Here is a 19,236-nt window from a genome sequence, read left to right as displayed (position 1 = left end):
CCCTCCTCTGGCACTGTTAAGAAGCTTCCTCCTAACAGTTGATGAATAACATATTTTTCACTGCTAAGCAATTTATCTAAAAACTACTTGGTATTTAGTTTAAACATCATAGTTTTTGTTTACCCTATTCTCCAAATCATATAGTTGGGCGAGTGATGAGGAAGAATCAATTAAAATCTCAAGATTTTTTGTTTTTAATGTTGTAAATATGTTTTATTTATTTTAAAGAAATTTTTTAAAGAATATATTTATGGAAGTAATTTGTAGCCTACAAGACACCAGCCAAGTCTATGTGTTGTTTTTTATTAAGGATTGTAAGATGATGGCCCAAAAGATCATTAAGCTATGACTTTTATCACTAAACTCAGGATTCTTGAGGCAGAGCAATAGACAATCAGAGGCAAACAATTTCAAGTGTTTTAATGCACATGAGGTAGTTTACAAACAACAACAAAAAAATTGTAGTGGCCGAAACCAAACCTTTTTTCCAAAGACAGCACTTATGCTCCCAGAAAAATATTTTTTATACCCAAATGATCTTGCAATAGTAGTCTATAAGGCTGTGAAACAAGTAAAATGTTTTAAAAATTACTCATAGTGGAAGACATATCCCCTTCCAAAATCAAATATTTTCATACAAGATTTACACTAAATTGAACAAGGGAACAGTGTAACACCCACTGAAAATAAAACTCTAAAGTCATTTATTGATTGTGCGTTATTCCCAGAAATGGAGGGCTTGAATAACTGAAATAAGTTGTTTTAAATACACGAATATATATACTAATATTGGTCTAAAGAAGAAGGAACTGCTTGGAGCTGTGTGCCCGAGACCTGTGGCTCCTTTTTGAAAAGAGAGAATCCAGGACGGGAGCAAAGAAGCCCGAGCTGGTGGCTCCAGAGCAGAGGTCAGTAAACCACAACCTGAGGGCCAAATTTGGTACATTAGCTGTTTTTATATGGCCCATAGCTAAGAGTGGTTTTCACATTTTATAAATAGCTGGGAAAAAACTAAAACAAGAATATAATTTTTGACATGCGAAAATCATATGAAATTTAAATTTCACTGTCCAGAAGTAAGGTTTTATTGGAACAAAGCCACACTCATTCCCAATTTATTGTCTACGGCTAATTTTGTACTACAAAGGCATAGTTGAGTAGATGCAAAGTTTAAAATACTTCGTATCTGGCCCTTTACAGAAAAAGTTTGCTGATCCTTGCTCTAGAGGAAAGAGATGAATGAAAGCAAATAGGGAAACTGATTTAGAGAACACTGAAAGCTGGAGAACAGAGGAGGAGGAGGCAAGATGACTGATACAGGTCATGGGGAAGCCAGATAGGAAAGCTTTGCAGAAAGGCAGATTAACAGCCTCCTTGAATCTATGCCCTGGGATAAATGCTAGGAAAGAAAAAGATCTATTAAAGAAAATTTCAATGGGCACAATTTATTGAGCCAGAATTGGGCGCTATAAGAAAATCAGGGACCAATATCAGAGAATATAAAATGTTATCCCAAACTCATAACAGAAACAAAAAATAAATTCTAGGGGCTGGCCTGGTGGTGTAGTGGTTAAGTTTGTGCGCTCCACTTTGGCAGCCAGGGTTCATGGGTTTGGATCCCAGGCATGGACCTACACACCACTCATCAAGCTATACTGTGGCGGCATCCCACATACAAAAAATAGAGGACGATTGGCACAGATGTCAACTCAGGGCCAATCTCCCTCACCAAAACAACAACAACAACAACAAAAATAAATAAATAAATTCTAGGTGGTTTAAAGACCCCAATATGGAAAGACAGAAAGAAAGAAAAGAAGGAGGGAGGGAGGAAGTGGGGGAGGGAAGAAATTTACTAGAATAAAATAATAAGAACATAGTTCTTATAACCTTGGGAGAAAGGGGATTTCCTGAGCAAAATAAGAAACCCAGAAGTCAGAAAGCAAAGACTAAAAAAGTTAAATTTAACCACACATAAATTTAAACTATTATATAACAAAATACACCATAATCAGAATCACAAGGCAAACCAACAAGCTGAAAGAAATATTTATAACATGTAACAGCAATCAAAGAAAAAAAAGCCTAGAAATTAATAATAACAACTTATTATAATGAAAGACAAAATAACCAACATAAAAAAAAATATATGGTGATGGAGAGGATCAGGTTATTCCCAGAAGAAGAAATATGGAATGGCCAGTGACCATATGATATGATGTTCAATCTCACAATGGTCAAATTAAAACAATAAGAATGCATTCTTACCTATCACATTTTTAAAGATTTAAAAGATTAATGTCATTTCATACAATATTTAGGCTAAAAGGTTACATACACACTAAAAGCTTTTTATTCCCAAGAAAAAATAACAAACCAACTCGAAAATCATCCATTGGCTGGGAGTGACTCGAGATAGGCTGGGCAGGGTAACTGAAATGCATTGTACAGTAGTCCTCCCTTATCCAAGGTTTCCCTTTCCTCAGTTTCAGTTACTTGAGGTCAACTGCAGCCCAAAAATATTAGATGGAAAATTCCAGAAATAAACAATTCATAAGTTTTAAATTGCACTCCTTCTGAGTAGCATGATGAAATCTCACCATCCTGCTTCATCCCACCCAAGACGTAAATCATCCCTTTGGTCCAACGTATCCACGCTGTATACGCTACCTGCCTGTTAGCCACTTAGTAGCCGTCAGGTTATCAGTGCTTGTGTTCAAGTAATCCCTATTTTACTTAATAATGACCACAAAGCACAAGAGAAGTGATGCTGGCAATTTGGATATGCCAAAGAGAAGCCCTAAAGTCCTTCCTTTAACATAGTAGATACAGGGCTCTGTACTATCAGCAGTTTCTGGTATCCACTGGGGGTCTTGGAACATATCCTCTGTGGATAAGGGGGGACTACTGTATTTCAAATATGTTAAAGATTATGTGATAGAGGTCCTAGGAAAAGGCAAAAGGCCTGGTTAATTGCTTCTGAACTGTATCCCTTCTTTCAGGGAGAACACAAGATGGGAGAGTAGAAGCTCTGAATAATGGCTCTGGGCAAAGTTGTCTGTGTTAAAATACAAATTTAAAACACGACTTGGGTGCATTATTTTCTTCCTTATACATTTCCATACTTTGCATTGTTTTCTTTTTTTTAAGGTTTTTTGTTGTTGTTGTTGAGGAAGTTTGGCCCTGTGCTAACATCTGTTGCCAATCTTACTCTTTTTTCTTTTTTCTCCCCAAAGCCCCAGTACATAGTTGCGTATCATAGTTGTAGAAATAAGGCTCTTCTATGTGGGACACTGCCACAGCACGGCTTGATGAGCGGTGAGTAGGTCCACGCCTAGGATCTAAACCGGCGAAACCCAGGCCGCCCAAGCAGAACGTGCGAACTTAACTGCTGTGCCAGGCCCCCATACTTTCCACTGTTTATCAATATTATTTTAATGATCACAAAAATGTTTAATTAAAATAAACTAATCAGGGCCGGCCCCGTGGCTTAGCGGTTAAGTGCGCGCGCTCCGCTACTGGCGGCCCGGGTTCGGATCCCGGGCGCGCACCAACGCACCGCTTCTCCGGCCATTCTGAGGCCGTGTCCCACATACAGCAACTAGAAGGATGTGCAGCTATGACAGACAACTATCTACTGGGGCTTTGGGGGGAAAAAGTAAATAAATAAATAAAATCTTTAAAAAAAAAAATTTAAAAAAATAAACTAATCAGAAAAAAAACTAATACAACAAACTTGAAAACAAGAAAACATTAACTAGGAAACCATGATGTAACACAAACTAGGTTTTTTAGCTAATTTTTGAGTTTATCAAAATTAAGAAGATAATATTTACATATGTACACCTTCCTTCAGCCAGTCACTAGTATTTCCCTGGATTGTGCTGGATTTCAGGGGAATACCAACGAAATTGATGACTCTGCCTTAAAGAGATTTTATAGTACTGGTGAAAGCAACATAAAACTCATGGTCTGTTAAAGTCAACTAGGTGCTACGTGAATTTGATAAGCTGTGTGTTCTCCATCCTTCCTTCATGGAAATTAATCGCACACCAGCCCTGGCAGTTCACTTGGGTAAGGCGCCCAGTGTTGCTTACTTTTTTACCCTCCGACCACAGAATAAATCTGTGGAGTAGGGGTGCTCTGATATAATACAGAGTTATTATTTTCTATAAAGCTATTTGACCTACATAACAGGAATCCTCAATAAATACTGAATTGATTCTGTGTCTAATCCTTATAGAAAACATTCTTAAGCCTATTTAGCTAAGCAGATTATAGTCATATAAAGTTTGTGGTTTTTTTTCATAGGAAAAGACAGATAAATAGCACCATCTGACTAACTTAGTCTCCAGGTTTAGCTACTGCCTTGAATAAACTCAGGAGAGAGTTAGGCAATTCTATTGTGCAAGATAATTATTTGTTAGGTTATAAAAGATTGGTCGTTGAACTGCAAATATCAGTTTGTGATACTTGTAACCTATGGATGAAAAAACTCATTTTTTAATGATCAGTATCCTAGATTTCTCTTTGGAAAACAATCCAGATGGAGGCATCTCCAATAATACCTGATGTGTATTGAATGCTTACTGTGTGCCAGGCACTGGTCTAACAGCTTTATACGTATTAACTCATTTAATCCTCTATACAATAACCATGATGTTATTATCCCCAATTTACAGATGAGGAAATTGAGGCCCAGAAGCTAAATAATTTGCACAGCATTACACCACCACTAGACGGTAAAGCTTGTCTGGCTACAGAGCCGATTTTGGAACACTTTGCTTTCTTACAGCCTCCTGGGGCATTTTCAATACAGTGCCTATGGCACCTCAGATACAGTCTATCCAAAACATGTTCATTATCATTTTCTTCCTGAAATTAGCCTTCCGTCTTGACTTCCCTATTTCTTTCAGCCCTATATTTGTATTTATTCTTATTAACACCCGGTTATTCTGCAAATAGTGTAACATGAAAGAAAAAAATCCTACATTGGGAGCCATAAATCTCAAGATTCTGGCTCTCACTAACAGTATGACTTCAGGGCTTTGGATAATCTCAGAAAGCCTAACTTCCTCATCTGTTAAGTAAGGTCTCTTTCCTGCTCAATAATTCCATGTACCAGGGTATCTTGATGGTAAAGTTTATAAAATATATTTAAAAATTAATGACCAGTAAAATAAAAGAGCAAAGAAACATTTTTTTAAAAAAGCAATTTGTACCAGAAGAATTTTTATTCTGACCACTCAATAATATGATTTTATATGATAATTTTATAACAACAACAAAAAACTTGAAAGAAGTGTTCAAAATTTTAAAATTCCTATGCAAATTATGGCACACCCACACAATAAAATATGATGTCACAGTTCTAAGCTATGCTTTTAAGAGTTTTGAAAGACATGGGGAAATGCTTCAACGTTAAGCATACAAAAGGAACTCTAATTAAAATGTCTCCGCCTAAAACTGCACTGTGTACCTGTGCATTCTCAAGTTCAATTTTCTAACATCTGGCTGCTTCCTTTCCTGCTTCTCCTCTTTCTCCAAGTTCTGGGTTAATCAAATTTAAGAATCATAAGTATAGTGATTCCTTTTGTATTTAGGAAGCTTGCCAGCTACCACAATCTACAGATACCATTAAAAGATGAGGGTCAACAAAGACAGCATCTCACAAAGGAACTGTAACCACCACTCCAGGGGGCATGATGCAGTTTCCCTCTGGGAATTCAACAGACCAAATAAGACTGAGATGAAATTTGCCTAAGAATAAATCACAAATTGAGACAAGCAACAATTACGCTGCCTGCTATCAACCACATGCCATTAAAAACTATTTCATCTGAAAGTACTGTGCCTTTAAGTGAGCAAAACAAATTCTACAGGAAGAACAATTGCAGAATAATGCAAACTTACGAGATAACTATAAAATCAAGTGAAAGAAAGGCAAATGAACAATGTCAGCACAGAGCATCAGAGGACTTATAATAAAAACAAATCTCCACCAAGCTGGATTGTTGCTGTTGCAGAGGCTTGTGGAAGATCTTTGCTGTCTTGTATATTTGGAGATATTTTTCCTTTTAATCACTTTTCCAAACATGAAGCCCCTCATACAAAAGATAGCAATGAGCTAATGCTTGAGAAAGATGTCAACACTTTACTCAGCCCACGCATGAAGTCTTCCTTGTCATTCTGTCTCTGTATTCTTTCTACGCAATAGACTATTGTTTGTCAACATGGTCTTTGTTTAAGAACTATTTACATAAGTGAAAAAAAATCTTTGGCTCTCAAGAAAGAACTCTACATTACAACGTGAATTTTTAGAATCACTTCTATAACTACAAATATAACTAACATTCACAGTGTGTCATTTAAATTTTCTATGCATTTGTATAAGCAATAAAAGCTTGCTTTTCCCCACAGCAATATATTAATAATAAAAAATGCCTTATAGCTTAAACTTAGAGTTACCTATACTGCAACTGGTAATATTAAATAGGCTACTACTATAACCTTAAAGTTCTTAATATTTTTGGCAAAGACATAGGTTTCTTAGTAACTAACATGAACACCAGTTAGCACATCACTGATTACACAATTGATAACCCCGTAAATACACATATACACATATTAGAGTGTTTTAAAATATGAAATTCATGGATACAGCTAACTAAATAGAAGTTCTGGATAGAGGAACAGTGTTTAATGATCTCACCACCAAATGCCAGGTTTATTTGAATGTTTAGTAACATCTTTCAGCTAGAACAGTCCCTAATTAGACTGACCTTGATAGTATATTGTAGACTGACTATGAGCGCTAACTGCTTTACAGACACTAACTCCATGCATCAGGAAATATGTAACAGATGAGGAAACTGCAACTCAGAGTTATTCTGTAACTTTTCTCATCTCCAAAAGTAAGACTCAAATCCAGGCCATTCTGAGTACAGGGCACATGCTCATAATCTTATGCTATGCTGACTCCAACAGCAACACCTGTAAATTGCAAGAAAATTGGCCTTGAAATTGCTGGTCAGAATACTTTAAAAATCTAATCTCAAAAATGTAATGATTAATAACGGTTTTCCCAAAAGAACTGGTTGGCCCTATTCCTGACTGACCCAAGGAAAATGATCATACCAGTAATCTTAATACCACCATTAATTATTAGCCCTATGGGCCCAGCATTTGCCATACTTGTTCCTGTCCTACACATGAACTGTGAAATAGCAGTTAGGTCCCAGAATCAGGTACAGGGGAAGAATGTAACTTCACAATGGAGGATCAGGCTGATGCCACCTTACCCAGAACTCAATCTTAGCCTCAACAGCGAGGTAAACCAGAGCTGCTTTGTGACTCCTGATGAGATGCAAGATGAGAACACTTCACCTGCGATGATTTCCAGCCAAAATACCTGCTTTGATCTAACCAAGTCTTTGGACCTAGCCTCCAATTTCAGGAACTGCAAGGACAAGAGGACTAAACTAAATGACACGAGGGGGAAGAAATGAGACAAATCCAGAGGGTAGGATATTCTCCAGAACAACTGGCTTGGACTCTTCAACAAGTCAGTGTAATGAAAAACAAGAGGCTGTTCTAGATTAAAAGAGACTTCAGGGACATAACATCCAGATGCACTGCATGGCCCTGCACTAAATTCTGCTTTGGACAAACCATCTGTTAAGGATATTGTAAGGCAACTATGGGAACTTGAATATGATGTGGTACTAGACAATGTCAAGAAAGATTAACAATTGCATTAGTTGTGATAATGATCATTTGGCTATGCAGGACAATGTTCTTATTTTTAAGAGATGCATACTGACGTATTTAGAGGTAACATGTTAAAATGCCCAAATTTTAATTTAAAATACCTCAATATAAACAGACAGTTTTGAAAAAGAGGAGGGTCAGTTGCAAAAACAATTGCAAAAAAATGAGTATAAATGGTTCAAGGATCAAAAACCATGCTCCAACGTCAAGGATTATGCTTAACTGGACAAAATGATACATGGACAGAGAAGCTGTAATCTCAAAAGGCCTCCCAGCCCCCTCATCCCCCTCATTCAAAGTGCTAAATAAAGAAAATTTCAAATATAAAGTAAAATACCAACTTTTAAAAGATCCCCTGATATAATTTTAGAGAAACTTTTAGGCTTGTTATACCAATGTTTAGAACCACTAAAGAGAGAGATTAAAGGATCTGAAATTATAACATACTATTCCAGAATAATCACAACTGAGGCAATATGAATTTTGTTCATACTGCTATCTTTATGGCGCATGCCTCATTTCCATATCCTACATGGGAATGATTTCCTTTGTACATTAATAAACATCCTTCGTTCTAAGCACATTCCTTACAAATAAGGAAGCAAAGGTCAAAAGTTTAGACAATATTTGAGGGAGAGGAACTGAACTTCAGTTAAAGCCTAACAGCTCGTTTCGTAATATGACTCTGATAAGTCGCCGTGGCTGACAGTGCTGGTCGTATTACCTGGGAGTAACGTAAAGGCTCCTAACGAAAAGTAGTGAAAGGTTTAGATTCTTAGGGATATAAAATCATAAAATCAATCAAATTCAGATACAAATAGGTTAGACCTACAGAGTACACATAAGTTCTCCTCAGGGAGCCTACAGCCTAGTACAGAAATCAAAAGGTGGCTTTTTCTATTTGTTCAAGGAAGTGTGCAATTTAAACACACAGCACCTGCCTTTGGGTATGGAAATCATAGATTCAAAACTGTAAGCAAAACGAAACAAGAACAATAAAAACAAACCTCAGGCCCAGCTGCCTGCAGACCACTTCGGCGTCGGCGTCATCCCATTGGTCGTCACAGACCGTGCCCCACTGACCAGCATGGTAGAGCTCCACTCGGCCTTCGTGCACGCTACTCCCACCAGCGAGACGTATGGCGGGGAAGGCGGGGCCTGTGCAATGCGAAATGAAGGACAAATTATACCTACACATTTACAGGGAGTGATATGATTAGGTATATTCTATTTCTTTGCCATTCTCAATAATTAATTAATATTTATTAAGCCATTTCAGTGATATAGACATACACACACATATCTAATATATTTTATGATAACCTTGACCAATTAAAATACTCCCACTGATTTACATTCATACAAATAGCTCTTAAGATGAAGTAGTCTAAGTTCACTTTTCCCCAACAACCTCAGAAACCAGAAAAGACACACTTAAAACTGCAGTTTAAACAAATGTTGGAGAGGATGTGGAGAAACAGGAACCCTGATACGCAGCTGATGGGAATGCAAACTGGTGCAGCCTCTATGGAAAACGGTATGGAGATTCCTCAAAGAATTAAAAATAGAGATGCCCTATGATCCAGCCATCCCACTACTGGGAATCAATCCAATGAACCTGAAATCAACAATCCAAAGAGGCTTATGCACCCCTATGTTCATTGCAGCATTATTCACCATAGCCAAGAAGTGGAAGCAACCTAAGTGTCCCTCGACTGACAACTAGATCAAGAAAATGTGGTATATATATATATATACAATGGAATACTACTCAGCCATAAAAAAAGACAAAATAGTCCCATTTGCAACAACATGGATGGGCCTGGAGGATATTATGTTAAGTGAAGTAAGCCAGAAGGAGAAAGACAAACACCGTATGATCTCACTCATATGTAGAATATAAACAAACACATGGACAGAGAAAACTGTATTGTGGTTACCAGGGGCAATGGGGGTGGTGGGTGGGGGTGGGGGTGGGCACAAGGGGTAAAGGGAGACATATATATGGTGATGGACAAACAAAAAATGTACAACCCAAAATTTCACAATGTTAAAAACTATTAAAACATCAATAAAAAAAAAACTGCAGTTTACGAGAAACTCATTTGATTTTTATGGTATCGTGGTAGTGACATTGATTTTTTTTTTATTTACAGTAATTTGAGCATTACCAACATGTAATTATGAATGGCACTAATGTCTGTAACATACTTGTCTTCAGTACAGAAATATTTTTATATTTGTAGAAATCAAGTCAAAGTTAATATTTAACACATTATACAAGTTGGTAGACATCATGGCCAGTACCTTCAAGAAACAATATTGAAAATTCATTAGGTATGAATCAGTTCATATTCATCTCCTCTGTTAGGAACCACCAAAGGCTTCCCATTGCAAATTCCTTACTGTAGTCTACGATGCCCTGATCTACCCCTCGTCAGTCTCCGAACTTCTCTTTCACTACTCCTGGCCTCATTCACTAGGCTGTAGCTACAATGCCCTCTTCCGTCTGCCCAAAAACGCTTGAAGCTGGATACCACCTCAGGGTCTGTACGCCTGCTGTTCCTTCTGCTTGGAATCATGTTCCCACAGATCTTCACATGGCTGCCTCCCTCTGCTCATTCAGTTCTCAACTCTGAAATGTTCTTTCTTCAGGAGGCCTACCCTGGCTACCCCAGCGCATGCAGCACCCTAAGGCACTTTCTGCCACATTGCCTAATTTGTCTTCCCCAGAATATTTACTTTTATCTAAAATTGTCGTTAATTTATTGGTTTATTGTTTATTGACATGTCAGTTGTCTGCCTTCTCTCAACTGAGGACAGAGAAAGTACCTTTCCCTGTGTACTTCAGGTACCCAGCATAGAGAAGGCACGTAATAAATATTTGTTGACTGATTGAACTGACAAGCGATAGCCAAAAGTCTAGAAAGGATATCCCAAACAAGGAAAAATAATTAGCAATATCCACTCATCAATTTTGTTTAATAAACAGATATTAGGCATCTGCAGTGCGCAAGGTGTCGTAGCAGGTGCCGCAGGGCATTAAAGGGGCACTAGACAGACCCTACCCTCCAGAAGTTCACTGCCTAAGGACGTGGACAAAATGAGTACAGACAAGAGATTGTCAAGAAGACCCTGCAGGGGTTCAGAAGCACTGGAGCTGGCTCCCCACTGGGGGGAGTTAGGGAATCTCTTCTAAGAAGGTATCTGAAGAGGGCCAAGATGGATGGATGGGATTTAAGAAGCACAAAGTTTGGGAAAAAGTAAGGCAGTCTAATTTTTCTGGAATAAAGGCTGTAAAATGGTAAAAGGTTCAGAACAGGCTGAGTCCCCACTAGGGAGTTTAGTTGCACCTTTTGCCAAATGTTAATCATTTATCCCCATGAAATATGCTTCAAATTCCTCCACAGTGTAAGTGGCTGTCAGTAAATGGTATTTGGATATTCATATTTATATTCAAATATCATACTTGAGTTTTGCAGCAGAGATTCAGATCAGTGAATATTTGCGTATACTCATGTTCTAATATTTCTTTTTTTTTTTTTTGTGAGGAAGATCAACCCTGAGCTAACATCCATGCCAATCCTCCTCTTTTTGCTGAGGAAGACTGGCCCTGAGCTAACATCTATTGCCAATCTTCCTTCTTTTTTTTTTTTTCCCCTCTTTTTCTCCCCAAAGCCCCAGTAGATAGTTGCATGTCATAGCTGCACATCCTTCTAGTTGCTCTATGTGAGATGCCACCTCAGCACGGCCTGATGAGCGGTGCATTGGTGCGCACCCCGGATCTGAATCCAGGCCACCAGTAGCGGAGCGAGCGCACTCAACAGCCAAGCCACAGGGCCAGGCCCTGATATTTCTAATACAGTTTACTTACATAAGTCAACTAGCACTTAAAATTTGTAAAAAGATACAGATAGGTTTGATAAATGTAACTGTTCTTCTCAATATTATATATCAGCATTCTATAATTAACTGATGGCTGAACAATGGTAAGAAACAAATTTGCATAAGTTATGTTCATTTTCCTTTAAAAAGCTTGGAAAATATAGAAAAAATGATGAAAAATGTATAAATTTCTTAAATTATTATATTCTCCCTGTCTCCCCTCCCCCCACCACTGTAGTAAGCTTGAAGAAAACAGAAAAACAAAATTTTTTAAGAGGAAATTTAAAATCATCTAGAACTGTTATGGCATATTACTTACTTTTTTTAATGTTGTGTTTTATTTGAAAATATGGGTTTTTTCTGGTTGTGTAATCGTGAAAATATACAAAACTCAAGGACAAAATTTAATCAACTTTCCACTTCCTCCCAGCAAACACACAAAAAATCATTTGAAAGAGAATTCAGTGAAGTCATTGACCAATGTTTAACTGAAGGATAAGTCAGACTCCCAGACATATTCATTTAGATTGCTATTTCCTCTATCCAGTACTCCTACACCGTCTTCCACTTTGTAAGTGCTGGGAAAGCAACAAGTACCAGATGACAAGACACTAAGGGTAATTTCCAAACCAAACGAATGAGTTCAAGCCCTATCCCTATGCCTGAAGGCCGACTCAGTGGTGGCTGACTTGAGCTATTTACTTTCACATTCTCATTTCATCTACCACAAGGGAATCTTTTTTTATTCTCACTTCTAATTTATCTCAACCTCCTATATTTTATATATGTTTAAAATTACCTTAAATTTATCTTTGCAACCAGAGTATAAACAGGTGGATAGATATAGAGAGTAGAAGAATTAAAAAAAAAAAGTAGATATCCTGAAAGAAAATGATTATTGTTTTCAGTATTTTACTTCACTACTTGAAAAATGTAAGCATTTTATTAATCAGGTTGAACACAGAGCACAAGCAATAATCTACAAAATGCAGTGCATTATTGAGCCCAATTCACATCACCCTTGAAGAAGCAATGCATAAATGTGTACTTGCCAGAAGTAGTGATGAATAAATGAAAAGCAATAAGAAAATTGAAGAAAATGAAGAAAAATGAAAAGCAATAATATATATTGGGGTATATGAGGAAGCCATTTGGTTTAAAACTAATTCGGCCTGACCTTGTTTCTCCCGAAAGGTCTGACATGGCCTGTCCAGCATGCATTGTACATCTGCTTTAAACATTTACAATATCCCAAAGCAAAGAACGATGCCTTTAAAAAGAGGGACATATGTCTCCCTCCATATCAGCATTTGCTTAAAGATAAGAATTTCTTCCGAGAAACTAAAGGTCAAACTGACCTACCGTGCTCATCTTGTGACCACTGACATGCTGTGCTAGCAAAACTTCTTGTTACTGTAGTAAAAAGACATATTCCTTTCATACATAATGTATGCTCCTTGTTCTAAGAAGATATATAACCATGCTCTACCCCTTGCTTCTTTGGAGTGCTTCATTCCTTGGTGAAGGTGCTCTCCTGGGCTACATAGTCCTCAGACTGACTTACATAATAAACTCACCCCAGTTTTGACTTATAGATTAATTATTGATTATTTGCATCAACAGTACCATTACTCAAAGATGGAGAATAAAAGGAAGAAAAGGAAAAACTTACAAGACATCAAGACTTAACATGCCCCTTGCCCACCCAAAGAGGACTACAACTCTCAGAGCACACACCTGGTCCATATCCTCCCCTTGGGTCTTGCAGCCAAATCAGGGGAAATACTCTAAATTGGGTCTCTATGTTTTGTAATGGGAGCTTTTCTATTCCTCCCCTAATACTTGTACTCAAACAGAAACCACTGCCCTGGACTGGCTGCTAGCATTTCAAGACCTGGGACATCTGGTCAAGCTGCTATCTCCAAGGAAAATGCATAAAGGGATGCTGTGACCGTGTGGTAGCCTCAAGTTGTGGTCACAGATTAAAATACACCATGGTCTCCAGAAAACCCAACAGCCATCATGAAAGGCAGCTGTTCCCTCCTCTACTTATGTTCATGTGAACATGTGCGTATTTGTGTACTGACACCATACTGCTAATCACCTCCTGCCTCGTGTATGGTGCTTGGAAAGAGCCCTTATCCAAGGTAGTAATCCATTTTATGGAATGTGTTATCTACAACTCAAAGGAGAACACTGGTACCATGACAATATTCCATCCTACAAAGTAAAAATATTTTGTTGTAGTTGCTGCATTTTATACTTGTTTCAAGATGATTTTCCATCTTGATCCCCTCATGATTTTCCCTCACCAAAATAAGTATTTCATATACAGTATATAATATTTCTTTTAACAAATTAGATAAAATAGAACATGTTAAAAGTGAGATACCATTTGAAAGTCAAATGGAATTCAAATTGTTAGATGCACTCCTATTAAAGACTATTTAATTAGACTATAGAATATGATGATTCAGATTTATGTCTGTATTGAAAATTTTGGTTTAGTTTAGTCTTAGTTTAACTCAGACACTTTTATCATCTGGAATCATGTTGAAAACACAAAAGTAAAACAAGAATAAATATTTTTTTTACCATGGGAAAAACTACACGTGACAGCAGCTGCCATCTTCTGAGGACATGTCCCACCCTGCCAGATGTCTTTTTCACAAAGCAGTATATTTTCTTCATCTCCTCGGCAACGGACATTGCTCCAATAAATGGGAATAAGGCCCAGTCCAGAAAACGGGGTTTGTTTTGCTATTCCTTTTCCTCTGGAAGTATAATGATTGATGTTAGGTTTATCAATTATAGGCAAATTTTTTATCAAAGCATTTGGATTTTTTTAAATGGAAGAAATTAATAAAGACAGATGTGGAAGAAAAAAACATAATTGATTACATCAGTTTCAAGGAATATCAAAACATCAGATCAGAACTTGGGTTGATTACCTATGGCAATCTTTTTAATCAATCTTGAATAACCAATGGTATGCGTGTGCCTTTACTATCTATCTATGGCTGATTTTAGAAGAAAATGGGCAGACGCTATAGATATACAAAGGGAGCCTGGGCGGCTTTGTGGAAGAAGTGTGTCATGTGGCCCAAGTGAGACTTGGATTCTAGTCTGGACTCAGCTGCAAAGCACTCTAAGCTGGACGGCTCTCTAAGCTCCACCTTCTGATGTCTAAAAGGAGAAGTCTGGATGCCTGAAGATTCTTTCCTACTCCAATATTTTAGTCTAGCATTTTCAAAATGATTGCTATTACTATATCTAAGCAAGATAACATCAAGAGAGGCAATCCATTCACATTTTTAAAACCATATATATAGTATTTGCCAGCAAGACTTTGAAACCAATTAATAAAATAGTAACATGCAGACGGGCTCTGCTTTTAACTCCTCTAATCTACATATTTTTACAAGTAACCTCTGATATATACAAATTGATATTAAATTTTAAAAAGATTAAATGCTCATTTGATTAACATAGTAATCTCTAGAATTGTCTCCGTGCAACAGCTTCCATCAACCAAACAGTAAATATTTGGGGTATATCTAAAATACGAACGTGTCTTAACAGCAATAAAGCTGGGCTGCGCTGCTCTTATTGTGCAATTCTTTTTTTAAAAAAATGGACCACTGGGCCGGCCCGGTGGCGCAAGCGGTTAAGTGCGCACGTTCCGCTGCGGCGGCCCGGGGTTCGCCGGTTCGGATCCCGGGCGCACACCGATGCACCGCTTGTTAAGCCATGCTGTGGCGGCGTCCCATATAAAGTGGAGGAAGATGGGCATGGATGTTAGCCCAGGGCCAGTCTTCCTCAGCAAAAAAGAGGAGGATTGGCATTGGATGTTAGCTCAGGGCTGGTCCTCCTCACAAGAAAAAAAAAATGGACTACTAAGAGATGATATATATAAGCAATTGGATCGGCTTATCTGAAGTTTATGTCTGTGGAATGATCATTTACATTCTTTCATCAATCGAAAGACTAGTAACCACATTGCAGTTCACATCTCCGCTATAGCGTTCTTGTTTCTTTATGTCAGTGTCTCATAGGAAATTTGATTCTTCCCTAATTTTCAGGGGTATTAGAAGCACATGTAGCTATGTATATAAAGGAAGACACTGACACCAGCCTACAAATGTTACATCTTCAGGCCCTCAAATGAAAGTCAATATTCTTTGTGACCTGCCCACCTGCCAATGACTGTTTGCCAGACAAAATACTCATTGATAAAATCAGTAATTAACATTCCTATGCGCCGGCCCCCTGGCTTATGGGTTAAGTGATCGCACTCCGATGCTGGCGGCCCGGTTCGGATCCTGGGCGCGCACCGACGCACCACTTGTCCGGCCATGCTGAGGCCACGTCCCACATACAGCAACTAGAAGGATGTGCAACTATGACATACAACTATTTACTGGGGCTTTGGGGGAAAAATAAATAAATAAATAAAATTAAAAAAAAAAAATTCCTAAACATTATAACACTTTATAAGCTCTAGCCTTACTCTTTCTTTCATCCTGATTTATACCAATGCTCACTTTTTAAAATTAGTTCATTGATTAAGTACATTAACCCTATTTGCTGCTGTAATAGCATCAAAAGTCTGAACAAAACTTAAGCCTTCAAGGTCTGCCTTTACTAAATTCTCATTCCCCATCTTCCTAGTGGGAAGACAGGAGGAAGCTGGCAAATTAAAATTCTTACTGATTTAACTGGAGTTGACTAACTTTTTCATTCATATCACCGTATTAGATATTACCACTCACTAAATACTAATCCAAAATATTTGTAAATTGCAAACCTTTCTTTGAGTCTTCTAGACCTGCATTTTTCATAACAAGATATTTTCCATGCTTTCTAAAGATCTCTGGTGATAAACGCCAAGAAAAACACATGGCATGGTACTTAGAAAAAAATAAATGAGACACAAAAACAGAACAACAAGAATAAAAGCAAAACCAAAAGCTTTTGTTCCAAAATGGAGCCTTCTGCTCCTGGTGAACCCCATTGGCACAAGGCATAGAGGTGCTGGCCCTGGTGGAAGTCAGTGTACGCTGACCCGTTTTAAAGACAGGGCTTAGGGTGGTGGAGGAACCAGCAGCTACCAGGACGACCGACGCTGCTGGGCTGACGGAAGCTGCGGTTCCTCACAAGACCTCTTCAGCGCAGAGGAGGCCCAAGGACATCTCCCCTTACCCATCGTGAGATAAGAGCACAGGTGAACATCACCTCCTTCAGACGTACGCAAATGGAATTTGTGGATGGCTAAAAGTTAAAAGCAAATGACAGCAACCTAGGGCTGCAGGCTACTGAGAAATTACAATTCTTAGAATCAAATCCCTTGCTTCCTAAGGCTAAAGAATTATTTTGTTAAAGACAAAGACCAAAAGATGCTTTTAACTTCTAACTACTTAGCATTTGCCCATTTCCTAGTCAGCAGGGGTGGTAATATGTGAAATACATTTGTATGTAAGAGAACTCATTCCTTCCATTTGGGGCCCTTTCTTTATAACTCTTTTGAGAAAAGTGAGAAAGAGGAAAGCAAAAACGAGGAAAGAAGATGTAACTTTTCCTCAGTAATGATGGGTGCCCATCATTATGCTCAGATATCAGCAAACTGATTTGGTTTGGCCAACTCACCCCAGCTGCAGCTGGTGACAAATGACTGACGCATCAGAATCATCCCAGTGGCTGCTACAGACTGTGCCCCAAACTCCATTTGCATATACTTCCACTGTGCCTTCAAACTCATTTTTGCCACCTCGAAGTCGTACTGACCCTAAAGTGGAAAAGAATCCCAAAATCCTTTAATAGCAAAGAATCGTTTGCGCATACTGAACCAGTCATCGGTTAACACGATTTTTCCACTGAAGTGCTGAGAGATCCAGTCAGGATGATTTGGATCATTCTGTTCACAGCATGTGCTCCTTTCTTTAAATAAGGATCTAGCAGGCTCTTTTTTTTTTTTTTTTTTTTTTTGGTAATTAACATCTTGATGTCAATGCTAATTATATTTTCTTTTTTTTATCTAGGCAAACAGAAAGTCCAATTATAATTTTAAAAGGGGGAAAGTGGAAGAGTATGACTGATGCCTGATATTGATCCCAAGTATTAGATTACATCACATATAAAGTTCTTATCACTTATGTATCTCCTTCCATCTTCACATGAGGTCACAGGCAGGAAACACAGAAACAAAATTCAATGCTCTGCTTATAAATTAGCTGTTATTGGCTGTTATATTTTTCTTCTATCTGATTTGTTCACCTACTAAAGAAGAGGAAAATGCTTTTTCCTCTTTTAACCTCAAGCAGCAGTCATGAAAATTCTAAAGATTATGTCCATAATTTCAAAAAGGTGTGACTGTTGAAAACACCTAACGTGAGTCTTAGGAAATTGCCACTAAGTAGAATGGTTTGGTGTAATTGAATGACCGTGGCAATTCGCCTTCCCTTACATACCATCCCTACTTAGCTGCTCCATAGTCCACAATTTGAGTCATTCTTTCCAGTCTTTAAAAAAGCCAAAATTTAAATTTAAACACCCCTGGGAAAAATAACATTTTAAGTCTTATCCCTTAAGTGGGGATTAAGGCCCTACATTTCTCTTCTCATTGGCACTGGTTTGCAGAGTGGATACTGGGAGGCAGCAATTGAGACACTTAAGAAGAGATAGAATCAAACTCAGATAACTTAAGAACGTCACAAAATTCTGTTAAAAGTCACTTAGCCTTTATTTCGTAAGTAAAGAAATTAAATCCTACCAAAAAATTCTGGCATATTTTGCATACTTCAAAGTTATTATGTATGATTTTAAAATAATTTTCCAAAAATATTAGATTCACAAAGTATCCACTCATTTCTTTTGCACTGGCCTAGTCATCTACCACTATTATTTTCCACATCATCATCCTTAAAAAATGCAACTATTTAAGAAAAACATATCCTATCTCTCATGACAAATACAAAGTATCATTTAATTCAAACAAAAGGCAATAATAAATGGAGGCAAAACATTGCACTGTCAAATCTTGATTACTCAGGAGAGAACACGGGCATGGGTAGATAATCTAAAAATCATTCATACATTCTAAACCTCTTTAATTTGGACTGAGCAAGAGGAAGCCCTGTCTAGCTCAGTGAAAAGTGTAAAGTACAGAACATTTTTAAAGAAATATGTCTGAAGAGTTTAACTGAACTTTCACGATTTTTTTAATCACAAAATTTCTTCTATAGAGACCCACATAATATTATGCATATCACAAATGCCAGCAATTTATTTCAAAGAATTCATTTGTTCACCTCAAACAAACATTATTTGAAATTATTTTTAAATTAATCTATTATGTCTTTTTAATTCTGCCCTTCCACTAAATTACTTATGTCAAGGCTTGGAAGAAAGTTCTAGTAATGAAAACAAACTGGAACACTACTTATGCATGTTAAATAATCACAATAACATAAAATATTGCCTAAATCGCCAAAAAGCTGTCAAGAAGAAATGATGCATGCATATCATCTAAATTATTAAGACATTTAGAGATGAGAAAGAGAAAACTCTGCATAAAGTATAATT

The 19,236-nt window shown here is 37.5% G+C and overlaps 1 protein-coding gene across 5 annotated transcripts in view; it reads right to left on the bottom strand.

Moving 5' to 3' along the window:
• Positions 1-19,236, bottom strand: part of PRSS12 (serine protease 12) — a 77,836-nt gene that overhangs the window by 48,500 nt on the left and 10,100 nt on the right. For 3 of the 5 annotated variants that reach the window (XM_004426547.3, XM_087437690.1, XM_087437688.1), the window contains exons 2-4: positions 17,302-17,440; positions 14,251-14,429; positions 8,778-8,928 (exon numbers count right to left, since the gene is read on the bottom strand). In XM_004426547.3, coding sequence (XP_004426604.1) covers positions 8,778-8,928; positions 14,251-14,429; positions 17,302-17,440 — 469 coding nt within the window. The remainder of the gene's footprint in view (positions 1-8,777; positions 8,929-14,250; positions 14,430-17,301; positions 17,441-19,236) is intronic. The other 2 variants (XM_087437691.1, XM_087437689.1) reach the window with 1 other exon arrangement.

Source organism: Ceratotherium simum, chromosome 12, assembly GCF_057802395.1.
Source record: "Ceratotherium simum simum isolate JZ-2026a chromosome 12, ASM5780239v1, whole genome shotgun sequence".
Classification (NCBI taxonomy): domain Eukaryota; kingdom Metazoa; phylum Chordata; class Mammalia; order Perissodactyla; family Rhinocerotidae; genus Ceratotherium; species Ceratotherium simum.
Note: the sequence above shows the minus strand (reverse complement) of the source record. Positions and strands in the feature narration are given on the sequence as shown.